Here is a 13,512-nt window from a genome sequence, read left to right as displayed (position 1 = left end):
GAGGGACCATTCTCCAATCTCTATCAGTGCAACATATAATGTTTTATCCAATAAATTAATTGGCTTACCCCCGACAACATCTTTCACATTTCGTTGTGTATCCACTAATAAAATATTTTTTAAGTCTTTTATATTGAAAAAAATCATAAAAGATACGAAATACAAAGATATTAGTAATTTACTATAAATTCTTTAACAATTTTATTAGATATGATAAATTTTTATTATTCAAAATTGATATCCTTTTTACCTAACTTTATAAAATTCACATATTTTGTAAGTTTAATTTAAAAGTTGGATTCTAGCAACTTGATATCTACCTTTCATGTAAGCCTAAAATTATTTTTTGTATCCTTACAGTCCAATATCAATGGACTATAATGTTTTCAGACTCATATTGATATCAAAGTCTGAGTTACATTAAATAGTATATATTTCAAAGAATAGTAGGAAGTTAATCATCATGTATTGTCAAATACCTACTCCTTTTATAAAAACTATTCTAAATACACCTATCCCTTCAGATATTGTCAATATTTTCTCTTCTCTTTCCTTCTCTTCATCTCTTTGCATAACTCTTTCTTCCATAATTGATAATCTTGTTGAGATATCCACTTTACCAGAAAAATAAATAAATTTAATTTAATTAATAATTTTTTAATTAAGTAATATTCAACTTTGCTATGGAATATTATAAAATTAGATTTAAATTTAATAAATTTGTAAATTTTAAATAAATCATAAATTTATAATAAGTCTATAATTTTTCATACTATGATTATCTCTCCTATCACATAAAAAAAGAGACAATTTTTGTGCATGTGTTTATGACTAATAAAATATTTATTTTATAACGATAAAATTAATAAATATTTCATTTGGGATGTTCTTGAATTGAAAATATGTCATCAAAATTTAATCAAAGCAGTAAAAATAATTTAATAAATCCATTAGAGCACTCATATGGATCTAGAAAACACAAATATTAAATCCCTATTCTTATAATAAGATGAAGCTGTGTTCAGATATACTTTCTTCTTGTAAAAAATGTTAAAAAAATAAGCTCCTCCTTATTATTTTTTAAAAGATGATAAATTTTTTTTTGCCCAACATTGATCTATCAAGCCTTATATATAGAAAAAATATAAAAAAAAAAATAAGAGAGAAAAAAAAAGCTTGTGCCCATCGATCAGTATTAACAAAAAAACATAACGAAGTAATCATTTGTCAACCTACAAAATAACATTGAAAATTAAAAGAAAAAAAAAAAACAGAAAATTACTTCACTTCCTACACTTTCTTTAATTTTTCTTGCATGATATTCTCTAAAAAAAAGACTTTGAAAATTTTTTTTCCTTTTATGCCTTTGAGTGTGAATTTAATATATTATTTTATTACAGTTTAAAAGAATTAATTAATACATAAAATAATATTATTTAAAATTTATAATTTGTTAACAATTGTTTTTAATATTTGAAAGTTATAAATTTAAATTAAATAAAAAAATGGCTAAACGACAAATCGTAATTCGGCGGAGCATAAGCACGACTGGCCACGTTCAGTTTTTTTATTTAATTCGCAGAGTGTGTCCCACTTTGATCCAAATTTTATTAAAACGCTTGCATTTCGTGAAAAGTGACAAATATAGGCCCACTAAAAAGCAAAAGTCAGTGCTCAACGATGTGAACGATGCCGTTTTCTTTAGTCGTTCTGTTGTAACATCATTGGCTGCCCTCCATCATTTTGGGAGTCATTGCAATATATTGTTAAATATAATTTGTCAAATTTCAGCCGTCCACGTTACTCTTTTAGCTACCAGTGATAACGTGGACCTTACAAGCAAATTTTTTTTTTCTTTTTATAAAAATCAAAATATTAAATTTTAAAAATTTTAAAAAATAAACTAATTAAAATTTTTTAATTTAGATCCAAAAGTTCAGTTAAATTTCTTTAGTTATGTGGGAAATTTAATGAACTTCAATGAATGTAAAATGAAATAATGAGTATGATTTTGAATTTATGTGAAAATGATGTAAAAGATTCTGAAAGAAGGAATGAAATGAAATGGAGAAACAACAATGGAAAGGAAAAGAGAAAAGGTGGTGGGTAATGCAGAGGGCCAAAAAGAGTGAAAAATGGGTAGTTCCATCCCGCACAAATGGGGCCAATACAGAAGGAATAGATTCTCTCCTAACATGCTAAACCCAACAAATTCAGAATATTTTCTTCTTCAGGTATCAAATGATTCACATCTGAGTGAGTTCCACTTTGAGATTGCCACACCATAGCTTTCCTCTCTCCATCAATCATCATGACGTCCATTTCCATCTTTCTTGCTGCAAACAATGCTAAGCTAGTCCCCACTTACTCCACTGGAATGTGTAAGGTTCTGTTCCCATAAACTATTGGCTCATTTGAATCTTGTGGGTTTCCTTCCTAGACCAGGAGATGGGTTATGATACTGTTAATTATCCTTAGGACTTTCCTCTTTTGAGAACTAGTTGTGGGTGCCCTTGCTTCAATAGCTGTTTTTTTTTTCGCCAAAGTTAGAATTATATTAAGATTGACAACTGCTGCAAGGCCCATGGCTCAAAAGCATGAAAAGTCTAGCTCTAGTAAAATAACTAAGCCTCATAGAAAACCAAGCCCAATTATAATGCGTAATCCGTTAGCTAGAGCTGGGAAGGTGCAGTGGCAAGAACGTCGCCTTCATCGTCCCTGCAACTCTGGCCGAAAGTCATCAGCAACCACCAGTTAAAAAAGATGGGAGACTCCGCAACAGGGATGGAGTTACGTCGTGGCCAAGGGGGTCTAATGACAATTTTCCAAGAAAAAGAATTATTTCTACTCTTATATTAAATTTTGATGGTTGTGGATCCTTAGGCTTTTAAAAAATTTAAGAGATTTAATAGTAATTTTATAAAAAAAATCTTAAAAAAAAAAACTCAAAATTTTTTATTAAAAGAATAATATTAACATTGAAATATAAATTCTTTTATTAAAAAAAATTCAAATCATTATTATTCCTTTCTTCGTTAATTTTTATTTTTCTTATTCAATAAATCCATAATCATTAATTTTTATTTTTTAAAAATTAAATTATTAAACAATATCATTAAAGGAAGGTCTAAAATAATTCTTTCATTATTTTTCATCAATTTAAAATATAATATTTTTCTTTTTGTAATCTCATTACTATTTTAGATTTTTTTTTCTTGCTGAAATATTTTCATACTCAAGTTAAAAAAAAAAATTCTTTGAATTTGCTTTTTATAATATTTTTTAAATAGATTTGAAATAAATTGGATAAATTTTTAATATTAGATCATCAATACATTTTAGGTTTAGCAATTAATGATATTAATCATTCATTATTTTTTGAACTAACAGCAATTCTATTTAATTTTTAGTAAATTAATTTTTTTAAATTAAAGTTTTTATTTTTTTATTATATTTATTAAATATTTTTATTTATAATTATAAAATGGTTCTTTCAGTTAATTATACAATTAATTAATAAATCTCATCTATTAATATCTAAGTAAGTGATTTAGTAAAAAATTAACATTTTAATTGTCCCCCAAAGCTAAATTTTTGACTCTAGCCATTCATGGCTCAAGGGTAGTCACCTTTACCAGCCAACAGTGGATACGCCCAGATGGTCACGAAGAACAGGGATCTATGCATGAAAACTCTGGGAGAGAAGAAGGCAGAGCTCCGGCGTCTTAATCTCTTATTACCTTAAGAGAGGTCAGCAACCAGAGGCCGGCGTCAAGTTCCTTGAGTTTCCCTTCTTCACCCGCTGCCCATCTTGCACACAAGCACACACTAAGCTTAAACAGATCACACGAAACATCCTTCACTCAGCAACTCCAGACCTGTAAGAACCAATCAAAAGGAATATTTACACCCCAGCTTGAGGCGGGAAGGGAAGAAACCCACTCTCCCCCGAACGTTGCATGCGTGGACGAGATACTTAAGATTAGAAGGAAATACATGCATTGCATTTGGAATTTCACTCACATTGATATGAGTTCGAAATTTAACGATTTATTTATTTTTTAATAAGTATTTGAGATATTATATTTTAGTGCATTGAATATATTAGATACATAGTTTGTTGATTACAAGAGGAGAGGGTGAAAAAGTCTGATGAGTTGGCTGTTTTTTTTCATATCAGGTCTGAATTTATGTTGGCCATGGATCAAGATTTCATCATACTAATTACAAAAACATCAAAGGAATGGTTTTTGGGCTCAACGGATCTTAATGTTTCAACCCATTCATGAAAAGAGGCAAAAGAACGAGGATGAAGAACCCAAGTTCGCCCTTGGGCCTAACAGAGAACAAGAATCTGTTTGGGCTTAAACAAGATGCAGTTCATCTGTATTAATTCTACTCTTCTAGCGTTTCTATTCTAATGGACAAGGGAAAGAGGTGTATTCCATTTGATTTATTTATCCAAGAAAAGAAGACGATCAAGTGGTTAATGTCATCCCGAAATCATATGAGGATTTGGGATCCCTTCCTTGTCATCAAAGCCACATGCACTGATTGCGAAGTTCCTGGTAGTTCTGCAATAACTTTGGGGATAAATTAATAAATTATAAGAATAAAAAAAAGAATCCATGACCAAAACCAAATCATATGTGCCAGAGCCATTGCCATATGGAGATGTTCCTATAGTTGGTCCCCTAGAAAGGGGGGATCTCAAGAATTTGCTCCACAAATTTCTCAATCAGGTAAGCATGCGTCTGTTTTAAACTTTCTGCATTTGTAATATATATATATATATATATATATATATATATCCTTAACCTTGTTGGGAATTTATATATGGTTTGTTACATGTAGCTGTTGATTAATTTGCATGAACACTGAAGAGGAAAAGAGGGCAGAGGGGCAGTGGCTTCCTTAATCAAGGCCATGTATCAAGCAAAGTGCATGTGCATAATCCCAATTATATCTGCCTCGACATGGGACTTTTTCTTGTTCACTCCAGAATTCATGCTGTTGACTCCCCCAGACACTGCCTACCAAAAAACTAATTAACTGCAACATCCGCGTCTGCCCTATTGCATAACCGAAGAGGTGGCCCTAAGTTTGATTTAAGATTTAGGGGACGGAAACTGAATTATAAGTTTCTATTTGATTTCAATTAGATTTCAATTTTAATAAAATGAAACGATTGAATTTTCTTTAATTTTTTTTAAATTAATTTGAAATAAAATCAGACTAAACCAATTAATTATAATCCGATCCAAAATTGATTTTTATTTATTTTAATTTAATTTTTATGCCCGATATTGTAATTGGGTGATGATGAGATACTTGTTTTTTTTATTCCAGATCTACTCCTTTGAAGTTGGATTGATATCCTCACATATAACATAGACAAGGGACTGATTGTCCTCTATTATTGATTCACTTTATATTTCAAAATCTAATTGCGCCACTTACATATGATCTTCGTCTTTGGTGGGACCGGTTTCAGCAGTGTAAAGATAAGGCAAATGAATGAATGAATGAATGATACAGATCTCTGATTTGGTGTTTAGGCACATTAAAGTTTGTTTTCCAGATGACTTCATTAAAGATGTAATATCTTATCTTGAATGATGCTGATCACTCGTCTTGACACTTAGGTATATTAAAATTAATTTTTTTTTTCTTTAAACAATTGAGATTTAACGCTATAAAATTTAATTTTGTGAAAAATTCTAGTGTGAAGTGGTTATCCTTTATTTAGAAATTAGAATTTTATAATAATTTCATTTATTTAATTTTTTTTATTAATTTTAATTCTTGAAAAATATAAAAAAATTCATTTTGTTAACTTTAAAAATTTATTTTAAAAAAATAAAAATTATGTCAAAAATAATTTTTCTTTTTAAAAATTAAAAATTTATTATGAGAATTCAATTTAATTGATTTATTTTTTTATTAATTTTTATATTTAAAATGAAATTATTTAACTTTTTAATTTAAAAAATTATTTAAATAAATTAAATATAATTATGCAAAAATTTAATTAAATTATTTAAATATGTATATATATATATATATATATATATATATATATTTTTTTTTTCTAAACGAAGTTTACTTGAATATAAATTTTAGAAAAGCGTCGGCGTCCAATTCTCATTGACCAAATTGATATGATATTATCATTGCATTAATTATAATAGACTATTTCCTAAATTACCAAACCGGTGACTTCGACTGGGGGGACAAAGATCCATTTTTCAGTAAAAGGACATTTCTCGGACCCAAAATTGTTGACAGGACTTCCTCCTAACCTGGTTAAGAATACTTTCTTACTGCTTCAAGAGAAGCTGTTAATTAATTAATAATTGATGAATGGCTTCCCTCAAACCAAATAATTGGCGTATGGTTATATGAAAATTTAAGGCTACGGAAAATATTTTATTGGATAATATTTTTTGATATCCAAAATGACAATTAACAATGGGCTAGAAAATGCCACGTCGTCATATATATTGCCCATGATGCATGTCTGTCTCACCTCACCCGTGCTACTTCACAGCTAGCCGACCTTATCCTTTCCCTAGTTCATTTGTTGATCATTTTACTTATATAACTATAAATTCTATATTTACTATGAATATATTTAAAATAATTTCTCTATAAATCCAGATTAACAATTTCTAGATGCCCATGAATTAATGTTCATGCCCTTTACACTTACCACCTAGCTACTTGTAAATGAGAAGCAAGTTTTGAAGAACTACACTATCATCTTAATATATTCTTTTAAATCATCAACCCTGATTTTACAAATGATTTTTTTTAATGATATTAATGATTTAGTTGTTATGTAACATAGACAATCCATCGTCCCATCAGGACTAAGAGATTGGTGAATGATTGATAAGTTGATATTTGATTAACATGATTGTTGTGGTAAACTTTAATATTTTCTGCATAAATAGATCTACGCGGCAGTTTATCAAAATTTTCAAAATGACCAGCTAGCGGATGTTCGAGGGACCATGAGCCTTAACAATAACAAAGATTAGCCAGCAAGCCTGTGATAATCCAACTCAGGGGCAAATCGGTCACCAACAAATCCCAACGAAAGTTATATATACCACGACGGCGTTGTCAGGTCCTGCCCATGCTTCTTCAGAGTAAACCTGACAAACCGTTAGTCAACTATATTACATCACTCACTGTTAGAGAGAAAACTTCGAACCTATGCTAAACGCACAGAAAGAGAGATAAAACCATCACAAAAACCATGGCCACCTTCTTATACATTACGTTGATAACGTTTTTAGCCACCGCTTCCGCCGTTAATAGCTGCCCTCCTTCTGACCGTGCCGCCTTGCTGGCCTTCAAAGCAGATCTACACGAGCCTTACTTGGGCATCTTCAATTCTTGGACCGGCACCGATTGCTGCCATGATTGGTACGGCGTCAGCTGCGACCCAGAGACCCACCGGGTTGCGGATATAAACCTCCGAGGTGAGTCCGAAGACCCCATCTTTGGAAAAGCTGGCAGATCCGGTTACATGACCGGTACAATCTCCCCTTCCATCTGTAAGCTAGAGCGCCTTTCGAGTCTCACAATAGCAGATTGGAAAGGGATCTCCGGGGAGATCCCCCGCTGCATCACTTCACTTCCTTTTCTACGGATTCTTGATTTAATCGGGAATCGGCTTTCCGGTGATCTTCCTGCTGACATAGGACGGTTACAGAGATTAACCGTGCTGAATGTCGCCGATAATCTTATATCCGGTGAGATCCCTCGTTCTTTGACGAATCTTTCTAGATTGATGCACCTGGATTTGCGTGGCAACCGAATCTCAGGTCCACTTCCTCGAAATTTCGGACGTCTGAGGATGTTGAGCCGCGCTTTGCTCAGCCACAATTATATTAGCGGGTCAATACCGAGTTCTATTTCGAAAATTTACCGTCTTGCTGATCTGGATCTTTCATTGAATAGACTATCGGGTGCTATACCTCCTTCTCTAGGTAGAATGGCGGTATTAGCAACACTAAATTTGGACGCTAACAAACTTTCAGGGCTTATACCGGCAAGCTTGTTTAATTCCGGTATTAGCAATTTAAATTTGAGCAAGAACGCATTCGAGGGATATTTGCCGGATGTTTTTAGTGCGGGCTCCTACTTTACGGTTCTTGATTTATCGTATAATAATTTTCGAGGGTCAATACCGAAATCTTTATCGACGGCATCGTATATCGGACACTTGGATCTCAGTCACAACCACCTATGTGGGAAAATTCCACTAGGCTCTCCGTTCGATCATCTTGAAGCGTCATCGTTTGCTTATAATGATTGCCTCTGCGGAAAACCACTTAAAGCTTGCTAGACATCGCCATGGACTGATGTTGAAATTTGGTAATATGTTTGTAGTAATATATGTAACAGACGTGGAATATGTGTGCGTGTTTTTATTATTTTTTTATTTTTTACTTTTTAGAGTTTGATTATATTTGTGTTTGGTTACGTTATTACGGGAATGAAAGATACCATGCAGGTAATTTTGCATGAGTTTCAATTTATATATATATATATATTATTAGACACAATAATATTCACTTTTTTTAAAAAATGAGCTAATTGTATACTAATTTTTGGTTGGCGTATGTCAAAGTAAATCATTTTTCTCAACATGAACTTGATGCATCAGGACTTCTAGAAAATTTTGAAGTTTTACTTAATGGAATTAAATTCGAGTTGATTAGAAATGGGACTCCGCCTTAATGAGTATATGAAACATTAATTAATTTCTCATTATATAAATAGCAAATCTTAATTAATTTCTCATTATGTAAATAGCAAATCTTAACAGTCAAGAAGGCGAAAAACCATGCAAGTAATGCAATTTAAAATATATTTGATTAAACACCGGATTTAATGATATAAACTAGTAATTTTGCATGTTTTAGAACTGAAATCGATTTTAAACCAGATTGAAATTGGTCAAACTCATCTTTGATTCAAACTAAAATTGAACCTAAATCGAGATTGAAACCAACAATTTTAGGTCGAATTATTTTTCTTTTTCATTTAGAAAACTAAAAAAAAAGACTATTAGATTAGAATTAGATCGAGCTGAAATTAGAATCGCGATCTGAACCGGATCAAAATCTTGAAGGGTTCACAATTCCGATTTTAAACCAGTTTGAAGCAAAATCGAACCAATGGGGGAGAGGAATTTTGCAGCTGGTTAATTAGTGCGCTTGGGTAACCCTCTTCCCCTGGTTATTGTGCATTATTCTAATCATCTCCTTCTGGCTTGGGTAGCATTTTGCTCCAGGATCTCTATGGTGTGGCGTTCCCTCGTTGCTGTCTTGTTTAGCTTTGTTTTGTCTTTTTGTTCTGTTGTTTCCCTTTTCCCAAAAAAAAAAAAGGTAATTTGTAGTATAAATGAGTGAAAAAGCATGAATATATTTGGTAAAAGAGAATTACAAATGGTATAGTATTTCATAATAACCTAAAGAATCCTGGGCTTCATGTCGCGAATTAATGGCAGAGGGAATTAAAAAAAAAAAAAAAAAAAAAGAGACAGTGCACGTGAAGCTTAGTGAGATAAGGACTGGACCTTGTTTTGCATTAAAGGAGAGTGCCCAACCCAAGGAACGGTGCCGTAACAAAATTTTGCTTTATGTGCTTCCTCGGCAATCAGCAAGGCATTGCCTTTAAGGACGTCACACACACACACCCACACGCGTATAATCAAATTAAAATATATTTTATAAATACAAAATAAATAATAAAATATAATTCAAACTGAAAATTATAATCTAGATTTTTATTCGTGATCTCAATCTTATTTAATTTTACTACTAAGATTTCATTTGTTTTACGAAATATTTTATTTTTTTAATTTTTTCTTAATTAAATAAAAATTTATTCTAAGAAAAATATTTTTTCTTTGAAAAAGAATTTTTTTAAAAATTTTGATAACCTTATTATAATATAAAAAAATTTACACATGATATAAATATATATTATTAATTTAATATTATAATTAAATAATAAAAAATATTTTTATAAAATAATTTTTATACAAAACATTTTTTATATATAAACAATATATATATTTTTTTAAACATACGGAGTTTAAATCAAAATTTCATCACCGTCGAAGTCACATGTTGGGACTCAAAAGTGAAGGGTGGAAGAACAAATTAAAGAGATGTACTAAAGGACAATTCCTTCCTTGCCATTGCGTAAAGAAGGATCCCTTCCTTGCCATCGCCCAAAGGAGGGGTTGGGGAGTATATAGCAATTAGCTCTTAAACCTAGCATTAGAGGCCGACGCGATTAATGGGCTCTTTTGGTTGTAATTAATGCCTGTTCTTTAGCTGATGGGCTTTGTGGTTTTAGTTAATGGGTTTTGTTTCCATCTTGAGACTCTCTTCAACACTTCTTCCCTGTTTCTTGCCAGCCGAGGGTTAAAAGCTGGCCTTTATCTTTTAAGCTATGCTTTATTATTATTATTTTTTAAGATTTTTTTTGACCAATTCCTTTATATTAAAGTTCAAACATAATTGATTAAATTAATTTATAGCAAATCCTCTTGTTGAACGTTGACCAACCTTCATCATCAACCTTCCATTCCTTATGTTCCACGCGGCATTTTTAGGTCAAATATTGCAGCGTTTAGTTTGAAAGACAAGACATGCCTCGTTAAGTATATTTTTTTTTGTTTGAGTATTTTTAATTTTGATTTTTAGTTTTGTCCGAAAATTAATTTCTGGTCAAAATAAGACGCGTTTATGTTGACTAAAACATTATAAAATTAATTTATGCTAATTTTTTAATAACCACTTGACATTTTTAGAGGGAGAAAACATCCCATACCCATTGGTGGTATATAAAATGACCATAATTGACTTTTATGTTTCCCTTCCTGTATAAAGGTCTCTCATCTCCTTTAATAGTCTCATGTAGTAGTTCTATACACAGAATATCGATTAAAGCTTCTCCTCAATACACCTGCAAAGTCTTCTCTGCCAAATTATAACAGGTTAATTTTATATATATATATATATATATATATATATATATTTATTTATTTATTTAATTTCATTTTTAATAAAATTTTACAAAATTCATCTAAATTCAGTGACTGGATGGAATCGTTGAACGAGCACATAATCGATATTGAACAGATATCAACTTCGATTGGAAAAAGAGTTGGAAATCTTGCATCCATTATCCGATGAGTGTTGCATCTACAGAGTTTCTAAGGTACTACGTCGTTTAAATGAAGAAGCTTACACACCTCAAGTAGTCTCCATCGGCCCGCTTCACCATGGTAGAGCAGAACTAAAACAAATGGAGGAGCTTAAGAGAAGGTATCTACAAGAATTTCTTTTATTGAGCAGTAGCACTGTGAGTTTGAAGGAATATGTAAAGGTTATCAAGGAGAGGCAAACAAGGTTACGTAATTGCTATGCAGAAACTATTGAAATGAACAGCGAAGACTTTGTGAAGATGATATTAGTAGATTCTTCCTTCGTTATTATGGTCTTACTGAAATTTAGTTGCAAGGAGCTCCAAACGATCGTTTATTCTCTAAACCATGGATGGAGGTTGATGTTCGGTATGACATGATTTTGCTTGAGAATCAGCTTCCTTTCTTCATTCTCGAGGACCTATATGATGTGTCTAATATACGTAATAAGCTTCATCATAAAGGCCTTTCATTGCTTAAGCTTACGCATGCATTCTTGAAAAAAAAAATGGAATTCTTGGATCGCAGATGAAGTTTTGGAGGAGCAGAATTTTTCTCAAGTAGATCATATCCTTGACTTCCTTAGGATTTGCCAGCGGCCATCAAATTTGCATACCGAAAGCAAACATAAACTTAGAAAGCAAAGCGCTTGGCATGCTCCCAGTGCAACACAGCTACACCAAGCTGGAGTCAAGTTTGAGTTGGGGTCAACCAAAAACAAATTTGACATACAATTCAAAAATGGGATTCTGAAAATCCCACGATCGAGAGTAACTAAGCGCAAAGAATATTTTTTAAGAAATCTGCAGGCTTTTGAGCAATGCCATTGTTATGACAATAAGTACATAAGTGACTACATTGCCTTTATCACAATGCTTGTTCGAACTCCAAAAGATGTGGAAGTACTTGCTCAAAGTGGAGTAATGCAAAATCGGCTACAGAATAACGATACCTTGTCAACTATTTATAACTACCTTGGCACAGGAAATTTTGTCTCTCGTAATCGTTTCCACTTTTCTGATGTTGTTGAAGAGTTGAATGCATATTGAGAAAACTCTTGGCACAAGTGAAAGGCAACCCTGAAACAAGATTATTTCAATACTCCATGGGCTGGCATTTCCATTATTACAGCTGCTATTCGCCTTCTACTCACTCTCATACAAACGGTGTATTCCATAATTCAAACTTACCGATAGCCTTGTTAAAAAAAATGTTTTTTATTTGCATGAAACATAGAACCAAATAGCTATAAATAAATTTGTTGTATCTCATGGCCAAGCAAATTTCATGTAACAAATAATTGAGGAAATTATAAAAAAGTAACCTGTAATTATACTTATTTTTACTTTAGGGTCTATGATATTTTGAAATTTTGCGTTGCTAATAAATCACGATTTTTCTTTTTTTCTTTTTTTTTGTCAAAAGGTGTTAATGTAAAATAAAAAACTGCTAATGTGAAAGAAAAATCTAACTTCAAACATGTTGAATAATTATTTTAATAGTTAAAACTATTCACATTTTCCTTAGTACACAAAATTAAAGAACTCAATTCTTATTAAAAATGCACATGGCACAAGTAGAATACAAACTTGAGACAAATTTATTTCAACACTCAAATTGTTTTTGTTGTTATCCTCCTCGTACTTTAGCACAAGCATTGTGTTCCATCCTCCAGGTAGCCAAGACTTAAGGCTTTAATTAGCTACCATTTCAATTATTTTGAGTTAGTTTTGAATTGCTATTCTATTCGTAGGGCGCATCAAAGAGATGGAATTTAGAATTTCATATTGAAAGAATGCACATACATTGAGGATGTACTAGTCATCTACTTTTGCATGTGAATGCGGAATTTAAAATCCAAGATTTGCTTGATAAAATTTTAACTTTTTTTCAATTAATCAGAGTCTTGAATTTATAATAAATTTATAAATATAGAGAGCATTTTTTTTTTTAATTTCATTACATGATTTCAACTGTATATTTACATTAAAAAATTACCGTCTGCAATAAGCATCGCGCATTACAAAATATTTACTTTTTTTTTTTCATTATTGGGTGATGTGTATTACCGTATAAAAAATTAAATTACTATAAATAAATTTGTTGTATTTCATGGTCCAATAAACTTCATGTAATAAATATATATTAAATTATTTTGTATTATATATTTTATTTGTTTATACTTATTAAATAAAATATGATGTTATGATTTATTGTAACAACACTAGTATTTATTTTAAATTACTGAATTTTCTCATTTTAAATCATGTCAAATT

The 13,512-nt window shown here is 31.2% G+C and overlaps 1 protein-coding gene and 1 pseudogene across 1 annotated transcript; both read left to right on the top strand.

The window, feature by feature from the left end:
- Positions 1–6,980: 6,980 nt before the first annotated feature.
- On the top strand, positions 6,981–8,538 carry LOC110639263 (DNA damage-repair/toleration protein DRT100-like). Its single transcript, XM_058139980.1, has one exon. It carries the CDS (start codon positions 7,265–7,267, stop codon positions 8,357–8,359), a length of 1,095 nt encoding a protein of 364 aa, XP_057995963.1. The 5' UTR covers positions 6,981–7,264; the 3' UTR covers positions 8,360–8,538.
- A 2,594-nt stretch (positions 8,539–11,132) lies between these two features.
- Positions 11,133–12,575, top strand: LOC110639755 (UPF0481 protein At3g47200-like; annotated as a pseudogene).
- Positions 12,576–13,512: the final 937 nt, after the last annotated feature.

This window comes from Hevea brasiliensis, chromosome 17 (genome assembly GCF_030052815.1).
Source record: "Hevea brasiliensis isolate MT/VB/25A 57/8 chromosome 17, ASM3005281v1, whole genome shotgun sequence".
NCBI classification, from domain to species: domain Eukaryota; kingdom Viridiplantae; phylum Streptophyta; class Magnoliopsida; order Malpighiales; family Euphorbiaceae; genus Hevea; species Hevea brasiliensis.
Note: the sequence above shows the minus strand (reverse complement) of the source record. Positions and strands in the feature narration are given on the sequence as shown.